General features: G+C 40.2%; 2 protein-coding genes across 11 annotated transcripts in view; one reads left to right on the forward strand and one right to left on the reverse strand.

Annotated features, from left to right (window-relative positions):
• EIF5B (eukaryotic translation initiation factor 5B) overlaps nt 1-20,059 on the forward strand; it is a 95,901-nt gene extending 75,842 nt beyond the window's left edge. For all 3 annotated transcript variants that reach the window (XM_032419893.1, XM_032419895.1, XM_032419896.1), the window contains exons 15-24: nt 9,603-9,734; nt 10,565-10,747; nt 10,868-11,029; nt 12,405-12,536; nt 13,616-13,747; nt 13,855-13,931; nt 14,048-14,212; nt 16,082-16,220; nt 17,967-18,128; nt 18,496-20,059. In XM_032419893.1, the coding sequence (XP_032275784.1) occupies nt 9,603-9,734; nt 10,565-10,747; nt 10,868-11,029; nt 12,405-12,536; nt 13,616-13,747; nt 13,855-13,931; nt 14,048-14,212; nt 16,082-16,220; nt 17,967-18,128; nt 18,496-18,603 (1,392 nt within the window). In that variant the 3' untranslated portion in view covers nt 18,604-20,059. The remainder of the gene's footprint in view (nt 1-9,602; nt 9,735-10,564; nt 10,748-10,867; nt 11,030-12,404; nt 12,537-13,615; nt 13,748-13,854; nt 13,932-14,047; nt 14,213-16,081; nt 16,221-17,966; nt 18,129-18,495) is intronic.
• Nucleotides 20,060-20,140: 81 nt separating this feature from the next.
• The window catches only part of REV1 (REV1 DNA directed polymerase), a 102,161-nt gene continuing 101,224 nt past the window's right edge, over nt 20,141-21,077 (reverse strand). For all 8 annotated transcript variants that reach the window (XM_032419888.1, XM_032419887.1, XM_032419885.1 and 5 more), the window contains 2 exons: nt 20,813-20,915; nt 20,141-20,544 (listed from right to left, as the gene is read on the reverse strand). In XM_032419888.1, coding sequence (XP_032275779.1) covers nt 20,433-20,544; nt 20,813-20,915 — 215 coding nt within the window. In that variant the 3' untranslated portion in view covers nt 20,141-20,432. The remainder of the gene's footprint in view (nt 20,545-20,812; nt 20,916-21,077) is intronic.

Below are 21,077 nucleotides of genomic sequence, written 5' to 3' on the forward strand. Positions count from 1 at the left end.
TCTGGGATTGTGATAACTCCAGCTTTGTTCTTTTTCTCAAGAATGCTTTCACTATTTGGGGTCTTTTCTGATTCTATACAAATTTTAGGATTATTTGTTATAGTTCTGTGAAAATTGCTGTTGGTATTTTGATAGGGATTGCATTGAATCTGTAAATTGCTTTGGGTAGAATGGACATCTTTAACAGTATTCTTTCAATCCACAAGTGTGGTATATCTCTCCATTTGTGTCATCTTCCATTTATCAGTGTCTTAGAGTTTTCAGAGTACAGGTTTTTCACCTTTTGGATTAAATTTGTTTCTAGGTATTTTATTCTTTCTGGCACAACTGTAAAATGGGATGGTTTTCTTAACTTGCCTTTCTCCTACTTAATTATTATTATCTATCACTATCATTATTAGTGTATAGAAATGCAAGAGATTTTTGTATATTAATTTTGTATCCTCCAACTTTACTGAATAAATGCATTCTACTCATTTTTTGGTAGAGTTTTTAGGGGTTTCTATATGTATTATCCTGTCATAACACTAACAGTGATGATTTTACCTCTTGCTTACCAATTTGGATGACTTTTATTTCTTGTCTTATTGCTACTGCTGGGACTTCCCGTGTTGTATTGAATAAAAGTGGCAAGAGTGGATATTCTTGCCGTGTTCAGTCTTAGAGGAAAAGCTCTCAGTTTTTCACCATTGAGTATGATGTTAGCTGTGCGTTTGTGATATATGGCCTTTATTATGTGAGGTATGTTCCCTCTAAACCCACTTTGTTGAGTTTTTATCATGAATGGATATTGGTTTTTGTCAGATTCATTTTCTGAATCTATTGAGGTGATTTTAGGACTTTTGTCCTTCATTTTGTTAATGTGGTGTATCACTTTGATTGATTTTAGATATTGAACCATCTTTGCAACCCTGGAATAAATCCCACTTGATCATGGTGAATGATTGTTTTCAATGTATTGGTGAATTTGGTTTGCTCATGTTTTGTTGAGGATTTTTGCATCTGTGTTCATCAGAGACATTGGCCTGCAGTTTTCTTTTTTTGTAGTGTCTTTGTCTTGTTTTGGAGTTTGGGTAATACTGGCATCATGGAATGTATTTGGAAATTTTCCTTCTTCTTCTGTTTCTTGGAATAGTTTGAGAGGAATAGGTATGAACTATTCTTTAAGTGTTAGGTAGAATTCACATGTGAAGCCATTTGGCTTCAAAAGTTCTAGACTTGTTTGTTGGGACTGTTTTGATAATTGGTTCAGTTTTGTTACTAGCAATTAATTGGTCTGTTTGGATTTTCTGTTTCCTCCTGATTCTGTCTTGGAAGGTTGTATGTTTCTAATGATTTATTCATTTCTTCTAAGTTGTCAAAGTTGTTGGCATGTAATTTTTTTTTTTTTAATTTATTTGAGAGAGGGAGAGCGAGCACAAGACAGAGCACACAAACGGGGAGGGACAGAGGGAGAAGCAGATTCCCTCCTGAGCAGGGAGCCTGATGCGGGGCTCGATCCCAGAACCCTGGGATCATGACCTGAGCTGAAGGCAGATCCCTGCATATAATTTTTTGTAATAGACTCCTAGTCCTTTGTATTTCTGTGGTGTCGGTAACTTCTATTTCTGATTTTGAGTCCTTTTTTTCTCAACGAGTCTGGCTAAAGGTTTATTAATTTTGTTTCTTTGTGAAGAATGAGCTCTTGGTTTCATTGATCTTCTTTATTGTTTTTATAGTCTCTTTCATTTATTTCTGCTCTAATGTGTGTTATTTCTTTCCTTCTACTAACTTTGGGCTTTTGTTGCTGTTGTTGTGTCTCCCCAGTTCCTTTATGTATAAGGTTAAATTGTTTATTTTCTTGAGATAGGCCTGTGTTTCTACAAATTTTCCTCTTATTACTGCTTTCACTGTATCACAAAGATTTTGGACTGTTGTGTTTTCATTTTCATTTGAGTTCTTCATTGACCCCCTGGTTGTTCAGTACCATGTTGTTTAGCCTTCACATGTTTTTTCCAGTGTTTCTCTTGTAATTGATTTATATTTTTATACTGTTTTGGTTGGAAAGGATTGATATGATTTCAATCTTAAGTTTATTGAAACTTGTTTCGTGGCGTAACGTGATCTTTCCTGAAAAATGTTCCATGTGCACTTGAAAAGAACGTATTCCTTTGTTGTTGCACAGGATGTGTCATTTGCTTACACTCTTTCTTTATTGATTTTGTACCTGGACGATCTATCCATGGAGGTGATGGGTGTATTAAAGCCCCCTGCTGTTCTTGTTATTACTTGCAGTTTCTGCCCTTTATGTTTGTTAATAATTGCTTTATGTCTTCAGGTGCTCCAGCTTTACGTACATAAATACAGTTGTGGATCTTCTTGTTGGATTGATTTCTTTATTATTAGTGCCTTTCTTTGTCTCTTGTAATAGTCTTTGTTTTAAAGTCTCTTTGTCTGATATAAGCATTGCTGCCCGGCTTTTTTTTTTTTTCTTTCCACTTCTGTTCACATCGAATAGCTTTTTTCTATCCCTTCTCTTTCATTCTGTGTGTTTTTAGGACTGAAGTGGGTTTCTTGTAGGCAGCATATAAATGGGTTCTATTTTCTTAACCATTCTGTCACCCTTTGTTTTTGAATGGAGCATTCAGACCATTTACATTTAAAGTAATTATTAATTGGTATGTACTTATTGCCATTTTGTCACTTGCTTTCTGGTTTTTGTAGTTCTCTTTTTCCTTTCTTCTTCTCTTGCTCTCTTTTTTGTGATTAATGGTTTTCTTTAGTGTCATGATTGAATTTCTTTTGTGTGTCTATTACGGGTTTTCGTTTGTGGTTACCATGAGGTTCACTTGTGACATCCAAAGTATATAGCAGTGTATATTAATTTGGTGGTCAGTCACGTTTGAACATAGTCTAAAAGAACTTCATTTTTATTTACTTCCTCCACGTTTTAAATATATGTTGTTATATTTTGCATCTTTTTATTTTGTGAGTCTTTTTTCCTTTTATAATTTTGTTCTATTATGGCCTTTTCTTTTTCAATTATAGAAGTCTCTTGGATATTTCTTGTAAGGCTGGTGTAAGTAGTGAAGAACTCCTTTAACTTTTGTATGTCTGGGAAACTCTTGATCTGTCCTTCAATTCTGAATAACCGTGCTGGGTATAATATTTTTGGTTGTAGTTTTTTTTCCACTCCTTTGTGGACTGCACATTTCCGCTGACAGATCAGCTGATAGGAGCCTTATAAGGTTTCCTTTGCATATAACTAGTTGCTGCTTTTAAAATTCCCTCTTTATCTTTCATCTTTGATATTTTAACTATGTTTCATGATATGGACCTCCTTGGCTTCAATGTGTTTGGAACTTTCTCTGCTTCCTGAACCTGGATGTCTGTTTCCTTCCCAGGGCTAAAGAAGTTTTCAGCTATTACTTCCTGAAATAAGTTTTCTGCCCCTTTCTCTCTCTGTTTTCTCCTTATGGGACCTCTATAAAGAGAATGTTTGTGTGCTTGATATTATCTAAGAGATCCCTTAATCTATCCTCATTTTTTTTCTTTTTCTTTTTTTTCTGTTCAGCTTTGGTGCTTCCCATTTCCCTGTTTCCTAGATCACTGATCCCTTCTTATGCATCCTTAAATCTGTTGATTCCGTCTAATGTATTTTTCCTTTCAGTTATTGTATTCTTCAACTCTGATTGGTTCTTTCTTATATTTTCTATGTCTTTTTTGAAGTTCTCCCTGAGTTCATTCATGGTTCTCTCCAGTCCAGTGAGCATCTTCATTACCATTACTTTGAACTCTTTATCAGGCATAGTGCTTATCTCCATTTAATTCTTTTTCTGAGGTTTTGTCTTGTTCTTTTGTTTGGAGTATATTCTTTTGTCATTTCATTTTTATTTCTTCCTCTGTTTGTATGAATTAGGTGGAACAGCTCTTTCTTCTCAACTAGAGGGAGTGATGTTGTGTATGGGTTCCTGTGTAGAATGTGCTTGGTGAGTTTGGGTGGCTGGCTGGAGCTGTGGTATTTGTGGGCTGTGGGTCCTGGCACACTCCATGTTGGGGCCACTCTGGTATGATAATCAGAACTGAAGTAGGTTCAAGCTGGGTGTTCCTGGGGCTCTCCACCCAGAGGGCAGCGCAGCTGGAGGTCAGATGGGTAAAAGCCAGGGGGTCCCAGGGCTGTATTTGCAGAGAGCACCCTAGCATCACAGCTAGAGCTAAAGTTGGTGTAAGCCAGGGGACTTGGGGGCTCTCCTTGCAAAGAGCAGTCTGACAGGACAGCTGAAACTGAGTGGGCACAGGCTGGGGCAGTCCTATACCAAAGGGACCCTGGGAGTACAGCTGAACCTGAAGTGGATGCAAGCTAGGGGCCCTGGGGCTCTCCCTGCAGGGGCACCCTGGTGGTGGCTGAAGCCAGGGCGGGTGTGGGCAAGGGTGTCCTGGGGCACTCTGCGCAGAAGGTTCCCTGGCAAGTTGTCTGGAGTCTAAGCTGGTGTGGGTTGGGGGGTTCTGACATGCTCTACACCAGGGCTGCCCTGGTAAGTGTCTGGAGCCAAAGTGATGTGGGCCTGGAGTGCTCTAGGGTGCTTTGTGTTCGTGTCACCTTGACGAGACAGCTGGACCTGTAGTGAGGGCTGGCCAGGCATGTCCTGGTATGCATCGCACTGGAGCCACCTTGATGGGGTGGCTTGGGCTGGTGTGGGCTAGGGACTCAGGGCTCACTGAGGTGGAGGGCCCACTAGAGTGCCTGGACCTTGCCCCTGTTTGTGCTGTCAGGGTGGAGGGGAATGTGAACTTTGGTACTTGAAAGTAACTCTTGACAGTATCTGGAGAGAGTTTCAGCAGTTCATCTGCTATTAGCGTTCTAGAACTGGTTCCTTTACATTCTAGTTGTCCTTTCAAACCGCAGCTTTTTTTCTGTACCCCAGGGCAGACGAATCTGCTCACAGCCCCTCAGTACTATCCCTCCACACAGCAGTTCGCAGTGTTGTGGATGGGGGTTCTCTTTGTTTGTGTCTTCCTCTTTCTTGCCATTCTCTGTGTGGTCTTTGTTGTGCAGAAGCTGTTCCAGTTAGCTCTTAGTTCTTCTTCAGGATCAGTGCTCTGTGAATAGGTGTAGATTTGGTGTGTCCATGGAGGTGGTAAGTTCAATGTCTTCCTACATCTTGCCATCTTAGACCAGAAGTTCTCCATTGAATTCCTTTTGAATCTTTGTTGAAAATTAATTAAGCCATGTATATATATATGTCCCTTTTTGGTATTTATCTTCTCTTCCATTGACGTATATATCCATCCTTACGCCACTACTACCCTATCTTGATCATTATAGTTTTATAGTAATGTCTTGAAAGCAGGTAGTGGTCATTTCTTTAACCTTTCATTACTCAAAACTGTTTTGGTTATTTTAGGGTCATTGAATTTTCATATAAAGTTTAGAATCTGCCTCTTAGTTTTTACAAAAAGCCTTCTGGAAGTTTTATTGGGGTTGTATTTAATCTGTAGATAAATTCTATAAGAGTTGACATTTTATCAAAATTGAGTCTTCCGATAAGTGAACATGATATCTCTACATTTACTTAGTTCTTTATTTTCTCTTAATGATATTTTGTAGTTTCCCTGTCCATGTGTTGGACATATTTTTCTAAATTTATCTGTAGTATTTTATGGTTTTGGTGCTATTGTAAATACCATTTTAAAAATTCAGATTTCTAATTTTAATTTTATATAGGAATATAGTTGATTTTTATGTATTCATTTTTAATCTTGTGATCTTAGTAAATTAACTGGTTAGGCCTAGTAGCTTATTTTGTAGGTCATGTGGGATTTTCCATCTACACAATTATCTGCACATATAACAGCTGTTTTACTTTCATGTGTGTGCTCTGTAAATTTTCTTCTTCCTTACTGCACTAACTAGACGTTCTAGAACAATGTTGAATAAAAGTAATGACAGACACCTTGCTTTTTGCCCCATCTTAGGGGAAGTAGCTGGTCTTTCACCGTTACGTATGCTGTCAGTCATAGGTTGTTTAAAGTGTTACTTGTGTGGTTTTGTTTTTTTTTTTAAGTCATGAGTTGTTGATTTTTGTCAGATGGCTATTCCACATCTCTTGATATATTTATGTGGCTTTTCCTCTCTTCTGTAAGATGAACTAATGTTGATATTTTGAGGCGACTTTACTAACTTTTTATTATTAAGACTTTTTTTTTCTTTTTTAGAGCCATTTAAGATTTACAGCGATGTTGAAGGGAAGGTACAGAGATTTCCCACTACCCCTGCCTCCCCCAGGCACAGTCTCCCCCATTATCAGCACCTTCCCTCTCACATCAGAGTGATAGATTTGTTACAATTGATGAACTTAGATTGACTTACCATCACCCAGAGTCCATGGTTTACTTCTCGGTGTTGTACATTCTATGGGTTTGGACAAATGTATAATGACATATATCCATCATTTTGGTATCATAGAGTATTTTTATTGCCTTGAAAATCTTTCTGCTCTGCTTGTTTGTTCCCCCACCTCCCAATCCCTAGCAAAAAAGTCCCGGATCTTTTTACTGTCTGCATAGTTTTGCCTTTTCCAGAGTGTCATATAGTTGGTATTGTACAGTATTCTACAGTAAGCTTTATCAGGTCACCTTCTTTTACTTAAAAATAGGAATTAAAGTTTCCTCCATCTGTTTTCATGGCTTAATGGCTCATTTTTTACTTTTAGCTCATTATTCATTTTGTTTAATATCTCCATTGTCTGGATGCACTAGAGTTTATTCATTCATCCATTAAAGGGCGTCTTGGTTGCTTGCAAGTTTGGCAGTTATGAATGAAGCTGCGGTAAACCTCCCTGTGCAGGTTTGTGTGTGGACATATGTCTTTACCTCCTCTGGGTGAATACCAACGAGTGTGATGGTGGATTATATGGTAATAGTGCTTAGTTTTGGAAGAAACCGCCAGACTCTTCTCAAGTGGTTTTAAGTTTGCAGTCCCACCAGCAGTGATTGAGAATTCCTCTTGCTCTACATCTTGACCAGCATTTGGTATTCTGTTTTGGATTTTGGCCATTCTAATAGGTATGAGGCAGTATTTCATTGTTTTAATTTGTGTTTCCTTAAGATGTTCTATAAGAGGTGGAACATCTTTTCATGTGCTTATTTGCCATTTCTGAGGTGTCAAATTCATTGGCCCTTTTTTTTAAATTGGATTGTTTTATTTTTTTAAGAGTCCTTAATATGTTTTGGATACAACTTCTTTATCAAATGTCTTTTGCACATGTTTTCTCCCAGTCTGGCTTCTTATTTTACTCTCTAGACTCACTCTTTATTTCATAGAGGTTCTTAATTTTAATGAAGTTCAGCTTATTGGATTCTTTCTTCCATAGATCATGCCTTTGGTGTGGTATCTAAACAGTCCTCACCACAGCCAAGGTCATCACATTTTCTCTTCTTCTAGGAGTTTGAGTTTTGTATGTTACATTTAGGTCTGTGATTATTCTGAGTTAATTTTTGTAACATGGAGGGCCTGTGTTATGTCTAGATTCAGGTTTTTTTGCATGTGGATGTCCAATTGTTCCAGCACCATTTGTTGATTACTGTTGAATTTTTAAATGTTAAACCAACCTTGTATTACTAGAATAAACCCTACTTGATCATGATGTATTTTCTCTCTTTCATATATTGCCAGATTTGATTTGATAAGTTTTTGTTGATGATTTTTGTGTCTGTATTCATGAGTGATTTTGCTATGTAGTTTTCCTTTCCTGTAACGTCTTTTGTCTAGTTTTGTTATCAGAGTAATGTTGCCTTGTAAGATGAAGTAAGAAGTATATCCTCCTTTATTTTCTGAAAGAGTTTGTATAGAAATGATAGAATTTCTTTAAGTGTTTATGGTAGAATTCACCAGGAAGCCCCATCTGCATAGAATCTCTTTTAAACAGGTACAGGTTATTTTGGTTTTTTACTTTAATTTGTATAGAAATTTGTGTTTCAGAGAACCAGCTCTTTGTTTTATTGATATTCTCTACTGTTTGTCTGTTTTATATCTCATTGATATCCAGTGTTAATTTCATCATTTCCTTCTTTCTGCTTTGGTTTTCATGTCTACTTTTTCTAAGTTACGGTGGAATTTTAGATTGTTGATTTCAGATATTTTTTCTTGTCTAATAGAAGTATTTAAGGGTATGTTTAGCACACTGTTAAAAGCACTGCTTAGGGGCGCCTGGGTAGCTCAGTCGGTTAAGCATCTGACTCTTGATTTCCGCTCAGGTTGTGCTCTCAGGGTTGTTGGATTGAGGCCTGAGTCCGGCTCTGTGCTCAGCGCAGTCTTTTTGTCCCTTTCCCTCTGCTCCACTTGTGCTCATTCACTATCTCTAGAATAAATAAAATCTTAAAAAAAAAAAAAAAAAAAGCACTGCTTAGGTATGTTGTGCTTTTAATATCATTAAGGTCAAATTATTTTCTGAATATTTTTACTTGATATATAGAATTAGAGGTTTAAAAAATATTTTTCTCCTTCATCATCATTGCTTTATGGCTTTTATCTTTAGTTGTCCTTTGTTTCCCTGTGTGAACGTGTCTTCCTTTTTCTTTGCTTTTAAGAACTTCTAAGAGCGTTCATCATTGAGATTATGTAATAGTTTATGTTTATCCTATTTTAGTTTGATTTTCTTAGATCTTTGAATTTATATATTCATCAATTTAAAAAATTTCAAAAATTCAGATACTTTTTGTAAGTGAGTAAGGTTTTCTTTCATGCTTTTTTCGTATGCTTCCCTTGGGATAGTTTTTACTGCTACATCTTCAAGGCTTCCGGTCTTTTCTTTTGTAATATATAATTTGCTGTTAAGCTTATCCAGTGAATTTTTTTTCATGTTCTGTGTTTTTTTTTAGTTCTACAGGTTTCATATTTTTCCTTTAAAGTCACATATATTTATAATAACTATTTTAAGGACCTCATATGCTAATTATAACATCTTTGTCATTTCTGGGTCTTATTTCTACTAATTTTTCTCCTTTGTAGCATTCAGATTTGGGCAGCCTCTTTATATTGTAGCCCTAGACTGAGGAAACAGATTTTGCTTGTTTGTTTTTACTATTAAATAGTTTTTCCTCCCTATACCCATTTATCACACTTTTGAAAAGTGAAGGAAAATACATGATTTATTTAACTGAGTAAATCTAATTTGAGCAATAAAACAATTAAAATGGGCTGTTCTCTGAGATAGGATGTAATTTTTATTTTCTATTTTTTTGGTGTCTAATTTTCCTGGTGATGATACTTGCTGTAATTCTTATTTCTGACTACTAAACAGAACCATTTTGGAATTCCAACAAAATACACTAATAGTCCTAAGATAATTCTAAGATCTCATCTTTTGCAAACAAATGGCAGCCTTTCCTGAACTGGTTTGGAGGCTGATGGGCAGCATGTTACCTCAGAAGTTTCTAATTTAAGAGGGGATGCAGTTAGGCGGGTTATACAAGCTTTTTGGTATAATAAAATATTTGAGTAATTCACACTCTCCTGAATGTATATAATAGACATTAGGAACTTTTAGGAGCTTTAACTTTAATTAATTCCTGAGTGTTCTGAATGTTTTAAAGATGTTTCTTAACGAAAAATTTTTGTCCAGATTGATAGGTTGTATGATTGGAAAAAGAGCCCCGATTCTGATGTGGCTGCTACTTTAAAGAAGCAAAAAAAGAATACAAAAGATGAATTTGAGGAGCGAGCAAAGGCTATTATTGTGGAATTTGCACAGCAGGTAAGAAAACTTTCCCGTGAAGAGCCTATATCATAGAATATTTTTCCTTTTGTTCTGTTGTCCTTATAATAAAGCCAGCAGTTTCACTAATGCTGGTTCTGTTCCCTTATCAATGGCATGTAGTGTTCTCCATTCTTTTCCCTTATCCCTTTTTTTCTTTTTAAATTAGATAATATTTCAAAGATCTGTCTTTGTAGTCTGAATGCTTAAATTTTACTTTTTTTTTTTTTTTTTAAGATTCTATTTATTTATTTGACAGAGACAGAGACAGCGAGAGCAGGAACACAAGCAGGGGGAGTGGGAGAGGGAGAAGCAGGCTTCCCGCTGAGCAGGGAGCCCAATGCGGGGCTCGATCCCAGGACCCTGGGATCATGACCCAAGCCGAAGGCAGCTGCTTAACGACTGAGCCACCCAGGTGCCCTGAATGTTTAAATTTTAAAAATAAAGTTGACTTGGAGGGGCACCTGGGTAGCTCAGTTGGTTAAGCGTCTGACTCTTGATTTCCACTCAAGTCATGATCTCAGGGTTGTGAGATCGAGCCTTGTGTCAGGCTCTGCGCTCAGTGGGGAGTCCGCTTGAGGTTCTCTCTCTTTCTCTGCCCCTTCCCCCTAAAATAAATAAACTAAAAAAAAATAAAGTTGACTTGGAAAGAAACTACTTTTCTGTGATACAACTAATACCTACAGGATATTCATGATCTCTTGAGTGTTTTTGAGGAGTTTCACAAAGAGGAGCCATTTGCTTATCTGTCGTCTTATCAGTCATGCTGTCCTGGGTACTTCCTTCCACAGCTTGGCCTTTTGGAATGATTTTGCTTTTTATGTCTCTAGGGTTTGAATGCAGCTTTGTTTTATGAGAATAAGGATCCCCGTACTTTTGTGTCCTTGGTACCTACCTCTGCGCATACTGGTGATGGCATGGGAAGTCTGATCTACCTTCTTGTTGAGTTAACTCAGACTATGTTGAGCAAGAGACTTGCACACTGTGAGGAGCTAAGAGCACAGGTTATGGAGGTGATGATCAGCTTTTGAGTTTATTTTCCCTTTTGCCTTTAACAGTGAGTTCTTGGGTGGGGGCTGTCTTCTGTTATAGTGTAGTATCTCTCTCACTCCCTTTATACTTATGTCTCTCAGGTTAAGGCTCTCCCAGGAATGGGCACCACTATAGATGTGATACTGATCAATGGGCGTTTGAAGGAAGGAGATACAATTATTGTTCCTGGAGTAGAAGGGCCCATTGTAACTCAGATTCGAGGCCTTCTATTACCTCCTCCAATGAAGGAATTACGGGTGAAGGTAAGCCTAGGTGGTAAGTGTTGACACATGGGCACATGAACAGTGTGTATGAGTTCTGTTGAGGTCACTTCTTCACTTCAGAGCTGCTTGGCTTAATATGCCCTTGCTCCTCAGCCTCTATTAGATGTCTTCATAAAGGGATCATCTGTCAGAATGGAGAAGTGTCAAGTTCTTATTATCTAAGCTTTCCATGAGAACTGAAGTATATTGTTTTGGTTCTAAACTGCTAACTAGTTTTTTATTCACATTTTTTTATTATGAAATAAAACAAATACAGAAAACTACACAAAACACAGAGGAAGAGTTGAACAAATTTTTAGGAAGCAGACAAACTGATGAAGAATAGAACATTGTTGACACCCCAGAAGCCTGTGTGCCTCTCACAGATGTTAGCCGCCCCCCTCACCTTCCTAAAAGTTAACCGTGCTTCCATGTTTATGAGAGTAACTGATATCTTTTGTTAAAAATGGTTTTAATACCTGAGTGTGTGCCCCTAAAAAATATGTATGGACTTCATAAAGTAGAGTCATTCTCATTTCCATTGTATCTGGCTGCTTTTAACTCAAAAAAAAAAAAAAAAGGAAAAGACTTTTAAGATTTACCCATGTTGTTTCATATAGCTGTAGTTCATTTTTGTTGTGTGGTATTCTCCATGAATATATCATGGTTTATTTATCTGTTCTCCTGTTGATGGCACGTGTAGGGCATCTCTAGCTTTTAAATTTTTGCTATTAACAACAGTGTTGTTGCTTTGAACACTCTTGGTGCGGTTGTGCAAGTTTCTGCAGGGTATGTGCCTAGGAGTGAATTGCTAAGTCCTCAGCTTGTGCTCAGCTCCAGTTTTACTGGATAAGGCCACACTGTTGTTCACAGTGAGTCCAACAAGTTACACTTTCAACTGCAGTATATTAGGGTTGCACAACTGTCAGCTCTTTGATGCTGTCAGATTTTAAAATTTTTCCATCTGGTAGCTCGTTGTTTCATTTGGTACTTACCTGATTGAAATATGGTTGGCCATTATTTTGTATGTTTATTAGCCATTGAAGTTCACTCCTTCGTGCAATGTCCCTGTGGTCCGGCATTGTCTGTCTTTATAGTCACGGGAGGGGTCTGTATAGTCGGGAGACTAGACTGTTAGTGGCTTGTGTGCATCGCAGCATCTTCTGGTCTTTTTACCTTTTCTATGGTGTCTTAAGAAACAGAAGTGTTTAATTTTAATGTTGAATTTACCAATCTTTTGTGTTTATTGCTTTTTGTGTCTACTTTAAGAAAAATTTTCCTACCCCACGGTGATGAAAATATGGTCTCTTACATCATCTCCTGCTCCTAACCACTTTTCAAATAAATGTGGTAGCAAATGTTTTGATCTCTACAGAACCAGTATGAAAAGCATAAAGAAGTAGAAGCAGCTCAGGGAGTGAAGATTCTTGGAAAAGACCTAGAGAAGACATTGGCTGGTTTACCCCTCCTGGTGGCTTATAAAGAAGATGAAATCCCAGTTCTTAAAGTAAGTTACTTAAATTTTTTTTTTCCTCCGAAGCTATGTGAGTCTGACACACCAGCAGGGCACATGTTGGTAGTGATGAGTGAAGTGGGCACCACTGTCTTTGTGAAGCCTTACCTGGTGGCTCATAGCAAACAGTTGATGCGTTTAGATTACTTCAGTTTGCACAGTCCTCTGAATTAGCATAAGTAACATTTATATACACTAGAATTCTAAAATTCACATTTTATTTAAAGATAAAACGAATCAAAAGCCCAGAATTTGTTGTTCATGTTTTTAGGTATCCGAATATGCCGACAGAACTCAAGAAAATTTTACAAGGAAGTAGGAGTTGTTTTAAAGCTTGTGTGCCTGTCTGTAGGAGCAGATGCCCACTGGAGTCCAGCATAGTTTCCCAAAAGCAAACTTTGAGTTTATATACTCACTTGCCGAAGAGAAGATGACACTCCCCCGAGCACATTGGCTCATCTCGTATGCTGGGACTCCTGTTACTCCTCAGACGGCACCAGGTCACCACCATCAGGGAGTTGGCCACCTGAGGGGAGGGCCGGTAAGGAGAGGGCAGGCATCCCTCTTTGGTCAGGCCCAACTATGGCAGGGACTGCTGCGTCCTCCATGGCTTGGACACGGCTGTCCTACTTCTTCCTGGGGGAAATCTCTTCATCTCTGAAGGAGCAGTGACAGAGGAAAAGGACGCCGAGGTTAGGGCATTTCAGTGAAGGCAGTCAAGCAGAGCCCGTGGGCTACCGTAACACATTACACTGATGTAGTCCTTTTAATTTTGAAAAGATTCTTCTCGTTTCATTCTGTTCACCCAGCTACCTTATTTGCCAAGTACAGCAGAGGTTAAATAGATTTCCATATTAGTAAATCTAAGACAAAGGTGAAGTGTGGGACACAGCTCAGATTCGGCTCCTAAATCTCCTCCTCCTTTCCAGCACAGGTTCTGCTACGCCTTACGTTTTCTTGGCCTTGGTTTCATATTTTCATGTGAAAACTTCATTAAAAAGAGAAACACAGTTTAATTCTAGGCCATTGCTGATACATATTTACAACCTTGTCACATTTAACTTCTTTTCAAGGATGAGTTGATCCATGAGTTAAAGCAGACGCTAAATGCTATCAAGTTGGAAGAAAAAGGAGTCTACGTCCAGGCATCTACACTGGGATCTTTGGAAGCTCTACTTGAATTTCTAAAAACATCAGAAGTGCCCGTAAGTAATCCTACCCGACTCCACAGGAGTCTGTGATAGTCATGGTTTGTAGTGCTGTTTCTTTTCCCGGACACAGGCATTTAAGCTCAGAAACTCCCTTTCTACAGTATGCAGGAATTAACATTGGTCCAGTCCATAAAAAAGATGTTATGAAGGCTTCGGTGATGCTGGAACATGATCCCCAGTAAGTGATTTTTCTTCTGCTGTGAAGGCTTTTTCATATTACGTGTTTTCTTCAGACTCCTTCATGACACACTCTGTGTTTCTCCGAATGATCTTTATTGTGTTTGAACCTTTCAGGTATGCAGTAATTTTGGCCTTTGATGTGAGAATTGAACGGGATGCACAAGAAATGGCTGATAGTTTAGGAGTTAGAATTTTTAGTGCAGAGATTATTTATCATTTATTTGATGCCTTTACGAAATATAGACAAGACTACAAGAAACAGAAACAAGAAGAATTTAAGTAAGTTGGTCATTTTACTTACTTTGGGTCTTTGGTAATGAAGTTGGTTGAGAATTACCAAGTACGAGTTTCTCCCGCTATCCTGAAAGTAAAGCGTTTCTGTGAAACCTTCCATGAGGCAAAATGGCATAGCGTGAAGAAGCAATTACCATTAATTTATATGGAAAATTTTCTGAGCACTCCCGGGCCCAAACAATAAACAAAATAAATCGAAGTGAAGCCCAGATGCTCACAGACACAGCTCCCAGCTCTGGCGGCGTGATGCTGAGATGCTGAGTGTGGTCCCTGGGAAGAAGCTTGGCGCGGCTGCTCTGTTTGGGGTGCCCGCTGCCTCTTAATGGCTCACTGCAAAACAAATGCTAAACGTTTTTGCTTTTTGCCTTTTTTCATAAGAGCAAAATCCTCCTCTCTTGGTGAGGGAAAGCAGGTACTAACATAGGTCTGTTGCAAAAGCAAGGTGGCATCAGGCGAACTTTGGCCATGTGGGGGAATACCTGTACCAGAAAGGTTTGTGGCCGATAGAAGCAGCATGGCATTTGCTCATCCAGAAGAGGCTGCATCCTGAAATAATGTATTAAAAACTGTAAATTCTGCCCATCTGAGGCATTCCAGCAGTGTGTTAACTAATCCTCTGTAGCCTTGCAGTTTTTAATTTTCAAATTGGTGGGCCTGGGTCTCATTAATTGGTGAGTAGTCGCTAAAACCCTCTTGCTGGAGTTTCTTATCTGGGATTACCTGGGAAGGAAGGATCAAAATGCGAATGTGCACGGTGAGGAACTGCAATGAGGCGAGGTATTCCATGGGAGGAGAGCCTGCCCCATGTAGGTGGCATCGCTGCACGTGCTAGACAAGTCAGCAGTGACCCTGGCCAGGTCCCTCCTCCTCTTGCAGCTCAGGCGAGACAAGCAGTGAACACATGAGAAGTAGGGTAAGGGCTGCAGAGCAGAGCAGGGAAAGCCTAAGTCAGGAGGAGAGCCATGACCAGCAGGGTGGTCCGGGGCAGCAGCTCAGCTCTGTCGGTCTCCCATTCAAGTAGAGATCTGGAGGGCATGGGGTGAGCCGCCCAGACCCACGGGGAGTTGTCCAGGCAGAAGGGCAGCACTGGGAGGCAGCCGCATTGAATCTGACAGAGAGCGGTAGGAGATGGGGTCAGAGAAGTTGGTGGGACTCTGTAGGCCCTGGGGAGGATCTGAGGGAGGCAGCAGGGAGTCTTGTCAGGCTCCCAGTGTTCCAGGCAAGACATGAGGGTGGCTCAGACCATAGGGAGTGATGGCTCAAATTGGGGTATGTATTTAAAGAATTGCCAGATGAGTATTAGGATTTAGACTGGGATATGCTGGCTTGAAATCATGAGACCAGAAGTGAAAAGACGTGGTTAAAGCAGACTGCCAGACCCTGTGAAAACACTTCAGCACGTGCTTGATAAGCAGAGAAGTAGTGGCCTTTTGGATCACCTGATTCGGGAACGTGGTACGGAGGAGGTGGCTGTGGTTTGATGCCTGTGTGGGTCTCAGAGCAGGCTGCCCATGGGGCCCGTCAAGGTTCTAATAGAAGCTCCATCTAAATTTAGGGGCAGGGCTCAGTGCCCCTGTGATACGGCTTCTTTAAGACTTGGGAAGCGACAGCAGGGATGGAGGGAGGGGAGGAGGATGGCGAGGGGTGGAGCACTCCAGGCGGGTGGCCTGGACCGGTGCAGACACACTGAGGGCTGTCCTGTCCGCAGCGTGCGCCCTGCTCTGCCAGCACCGCCTGGGGAGTGCTGCTGTTCTCCAACGGGGGAGGCCTCATACTCACTTGGATTTGGTTTTTTTTTATGTTTAAGTGGTTTTGTCAGCTTCAAAATTTTTGGGTTTTCTTTTTTCCTTTTAGGCACATAGCAGTATTTCCCTGCAAGATGAAAATCCTCCCCCAGTATATTTTTAATTCTCGAGACCCAATAGTGATGGGAGTGACTGTGGAAGCAGGTCAGGTGAAACAGGGGACACCCATGTGCGTCCCTAGCAAAAATGTAAGTTTTGGTTGTACTTTCAAAACTTAAGTGTGGTCCCTTAAAGGAATAAAATGGGGAGTCCAGGAGTGGTGACGAAAGGCAGAGCTTGTCACCTTCTGTGATTTATACCTCAGTAAGGAGTGCCAGTGTTGATTCTTAGCACCAGCGATCAGTGCTTCAGCAAATGAAAGGTGCAAGGTACTTTGAAATAGTGCCCTTTTAAAGATGTTTTGAAGTTTCAAGCCTGGGGAGAAGTTGAAAGAATAGAATAATGAACACCCATATTCCTTTCCTCGAGATTAGCATCTGCCTAAGAAAAATTAACATTAACTCAGTAATGTCCTGTAATTTATAGTTCTCACTCACATTTCCCCACCTGTCCCAAGTGTCTTGCAGAGTGCCATCTGCTGACCTGGTCCAGGATTCCTTCAAGGTGCATTGCGTTTGGTTGTTACAGGTTTTAGTCTCAATAGGACCAGCCCCCCATCCTTTCTGGAGAGTCCAGTTGTTTTGCAGATTATTTCTCAACTTGGATTTGTCTGATTGTTTCCTCCTCGCCAGATGGAAGTTACAGTTGTTGAAACGGATACTGCATGCACAGGTGTTCCCACCTGCCTCCAACCCCATCACATAGGCTTTCTTACTGTAGCGAGGCCATCTTCGTTTACTGGGGCAGGTGCTGTTGGCTCAGCATCGCTCTTAGAAACACATCTTTCTCCCTTTATAATTACTAAGTCATGTCTGGGGCACTTTTGAGTACCTGTGAATATCATGTTTCAACAACCTTTATCTTGATAGATTTAGTAACTGGTAATCCTTGCTTAAGGCAGTTACACAAATGTTGGTAACATTGTGATCTGCCCCTCCCCCCCATACTTTTGTAAAGAACCTTCCTCCCCACTGAACTTTTCATTAAGTAACTTATACACACTCCCTTTTTAAAAAATTTGATGTTCTAATTCATTACCAGTATCCATTCTGGTCAGTGGGAGCCCATTCGAGCTGGTTACTTCAGCACTTGGGAGCATTTTCTTCCTTTCTGGTGCAGGAAGATGCTCCAGGCTCATCTACTACTTTCCCTGCCCCAGACCTGGTTCCTTTAGTGGGAAATGGCGCACTAGGACTTGTTGCTTCTAGGGGGTCATTGCTTTTACACCATTTCAGTGGACTGAGGTGGGACATTTGCTTGCAGCAGTTACGTCCTGTGTGGCTTTGGCCACACCAAGCACTCCTCTCATTTTCACTCTTACTCTCCCATATCTCTTGACAAGGCAGGCAGTGGAGTGCTTTTCTCCTGCACTGTAACTGAGCTCAGCTTGCTCCCAGCGCTCATCCTCTGACCTCGGCCTACAGGGCCCCACATCATGTGTCCCTGACTTAAACCCCTTGCTCATCATTCTGACCACTCCAAGCTCATTTCTGATTGAGAAGGTTTGTGCCTGCCACACCCTCTTCCTATGGCACGTGTCGTGTGAAAGGATAGAGCAGAAGTAGTAAGGCACGCTGGGTTGACAGGGCACTTTCCAAGTTGTCGAAAGCATATGAGTCCTCTTGCTTCACAAGCCATCTTGTGATGGGCAGAGGGGATGTGGTGGTGTCATTCCCTGGCTTCCCAATGAGGAAGTCACACACAGTGTGATGAGTGCTAAAGAAGGGTCACAGAGCCAAGGCGCTTAAACTGGCTCGTTTTTATTTCAGCTGTCCAGCTGCAGTGCGTCTGACTGGCAGGATTCCTCTGCTTACATTGCAGTTCTTATTTTACAGTTTGTTGACATTGGAATAGTCACAAGTATTGAAATAAACCATAAACAAGTGGATGTTGCAAAAAAAGGACAAGAAGTCTGTGTCAAAATAGAACCTATCCCTGGGGAATCTCCCAAAATGTATGGAAGACATTTTGAAGCTACAGACATTCTTGTCAGTAAGGTAAGTGTCTCTTAAAAGTGGCCCATTTTAAGGAAGAGGCGGGGTCGACTCTTCTCTGGTTACCTTTACGAAGTAGCTCTGAGGGCTGGAAGTTTGAACTTTTACAGTCTGAGAGGACTGGATTCTTCCTCAGGGCAGGTCTGTGATGTGGCCTTGTCTTTGTTGAGGAAGGGCCTCCTCCCAGAGAGTGCCCGCCAGGACTTGTAGAGAGTCTGCTACTCTAAAAGGCAGACGAGCACTGTATTGTATTTTGGCTAAGGTTTTTTTTTAATGAGCAGTAGCCTATGACAGGCATGGGCCACACTGCTTTTTTTGGGCATGTGGTTGTTACGCTGTTGCTGACCCTGTTTGTGCCTTGGGCTTGCAGATCAGCCGGCAGTCCATCGATGCCCTCAAAGACTGGTTCAGAGATGAGATGCAGAAGAGTGACTGGCAGCTTATTGTGGAGCTGAAGAAAGTATTTGAAATCATCTAATTTTTCCACATGGGGCAGGAATTGGAATAAATGCAATATTATGTTCTAAAATCACCAGGAAAAACCAGACAAAAATGGAACGGATGTATCTGGACACTGATGAACTTAAGTATGGAAGGAAAAAAATAGGTGTATAAAATGTTTTCCATGAGAAACCAAGAAACTTACACTGGTTTGACAGTGGTCGATTACATGTCCCCACAGTTGTTCCAACGTGCCTGTTCACCTGCCCCCCCCCCCAACCCTTCTCTACTGGCTGCTGTTTTAAAGTTTGCCCTAACCCAAATTTGGATTTTTATTACAGACCTAAAGCTCTTTCGATTTTATACTGATTAAATCAGTACTGCAGTATTTGATTAACCAAGCTTCTGCAGATTTTGTGATTCTTGGGACTTTTTTGATGTAAGAAATACTTCTTTATTTATGCATATCCCTTCCCACAGTGATTTTTTTTTTTCTGCAGCATTCTTCTGCCATATGCCCTTAGGAATTTTTTAAAATAGAAAATTAGGCACTCTGATCTCTGCTTTGTGTGAAACCATGGTGTAAAGCATAGCTGGCTGCTATTTACTGCTTGTATAGTCCTGAGAGTCCACTGTAACCAGCACAATTCTGAACTACCAATAAAGAAAAGAGACATCCACCAGTGAGCTCTGCTAGGCTTCCCTGCTAGCGTAGCTTCTCTCCATGAGTCATCAGCTTTGGTGTAATAACCTCATGTGCCAGCACACGTTAGCGTTAGAATTTCTGTACATTGATCTTGGTCTAGTTTGTCCCAGCAAAGTCCTATCATGCATATGTTTCCTGCCGGGGCAATCAATCAGTAGGGAGCTGATAAGACTGTTTGTTTGGGCTTAGTGCTCCGAAGTTGTTGCAGAGACATGGATTTTAGCTAGTTTTCCCGAAGAATGTGGGAAGTCCACATGACGATATCTATCTTATCTTTTCCCCACTGTAAGAAATCTGTTTGTTTTAGTGTGGGATGAATTCTGGTAACAGATCTCTAGTATCAGACTACCTATTCATATTTATAGCACAGTGTTGAAGGCAATGTGAAGTGGTTGAAGAAAATGTCCCCAAGTATTCACTGGCATAGGATTACAAATAATTATATATTTTTTCAAGTATTATGGTCTAGCCTAGCCTAGAAAACACTTCATATACATTTGAGAATCTGTACCATTCTTCAGTACTAAAGTTTCTCAAGGGACAGTAGAGGCAGAGACGATAACGCTAAGCCAGCTGTGGGACGTAATTTTCCCAGGAAAAAAATTATGTGTGTGTTCTAATTTAAAACAAGTAAAAAGAAGACTTTCTTAACATGCTGCTGTGTTCATGCTTGGGGACAAGAGTGATTGATAAGATTATTTAGAAGCTTTACCCGGAACAAGCAGAATCCCAGTCTGGGACCTCTCAGGAATTTCAGAGTTTAGCATGGAGCCTGTAACAGTCCGGCTTGTAGGATTCCTCAGCCTTTAAATATAATAAACAGTGCAGGATTTGCTTCCTAAAGGATTCACAAAAAGGAGCCTGTACAAAATATACATACAGTTCTTTATTAAACAACTGTAAACACTTCACTGTAAAAATCCATAAAACTTTATAAACAAACATTTTGTAAATAGAATCTATACTACAGTAAAAGAACACAATTATTTACATGCAATACTGACAAATTTGGCACTTATTGAAAAGAAATGTACAAAACACTTGCTTAAAAAGAAATTTAAAATTATAAAAACTCCAAGCATTACTATCATGCACTTTGCCAATACCTCACAAGCACTTATGGCACAGCTAGCAGAGAGCACCAGGCTCCCTGGTGGGGTTTATGTAACTTTTAATGTGCTTCCGTAAGTTTGTTGTAAAACCACCTGAACATTGTCAAGAATAAAGTCAAATGCCATGTTCCAAACCGATTCCACCGACTGCTGCATCAACCTAAAAGGTGGGTTAAGAAAAAAGAGCAGGTAAGACCAACTCCTCCCGAAAGAATCAGTTGAACATGTTTGTTAGGGTTTTAAACTATATACATCTCGAGGGGAACAATCTTTTGATCATGGTTTAGGGATTCGAAATGAAGCCCCCCCCTTCCCTAAGTCTACCATTAATGGCTTGCGCAGCAAGTAGAAGCTGCTCCGTGCCTCACCGCGAGTAGCCGTGAGAGATGCCCCATTTTATCCTTCTGATACAGGTATCAAATAATTACCTTTTCATGTATTTTATAACTAGGTCCAGTTTTTCCAAATCTTTTTCCTCTATTAGATCAGTACAGTATTTCACAACTTGCAGGATGTCTTCTTCCATTGGATCTAGAGAGGGGGAAAACCTCCAGTAAGGACCAACTTCCTTCTGAAGAAGGCAGACCGCTAGCTGCAGGTATAGAGGAGACGCGCGTTTCTCTAACTATCCCACTGACTTACAGCCACCAAACACGGGGTCTGTAGTGTGGAGCTTTTCAGAGTAAGCCCCAG

This window comes from Phoca vitulina, unplaced genomic scaffold (genome assembly GCF_004348235.1).
Source record: "Phoca vitulina isolate PV1807 unplaced genomic scaffold, GSC_HSeal_1.0 scaffold22, whole genome shotgun sequence".
Lineage (NCBI taxonomy): Eukaryota > Metazoa > Chordata > Mammalia > Carnivora > Phocidae > Phoca > Phoca vitulina.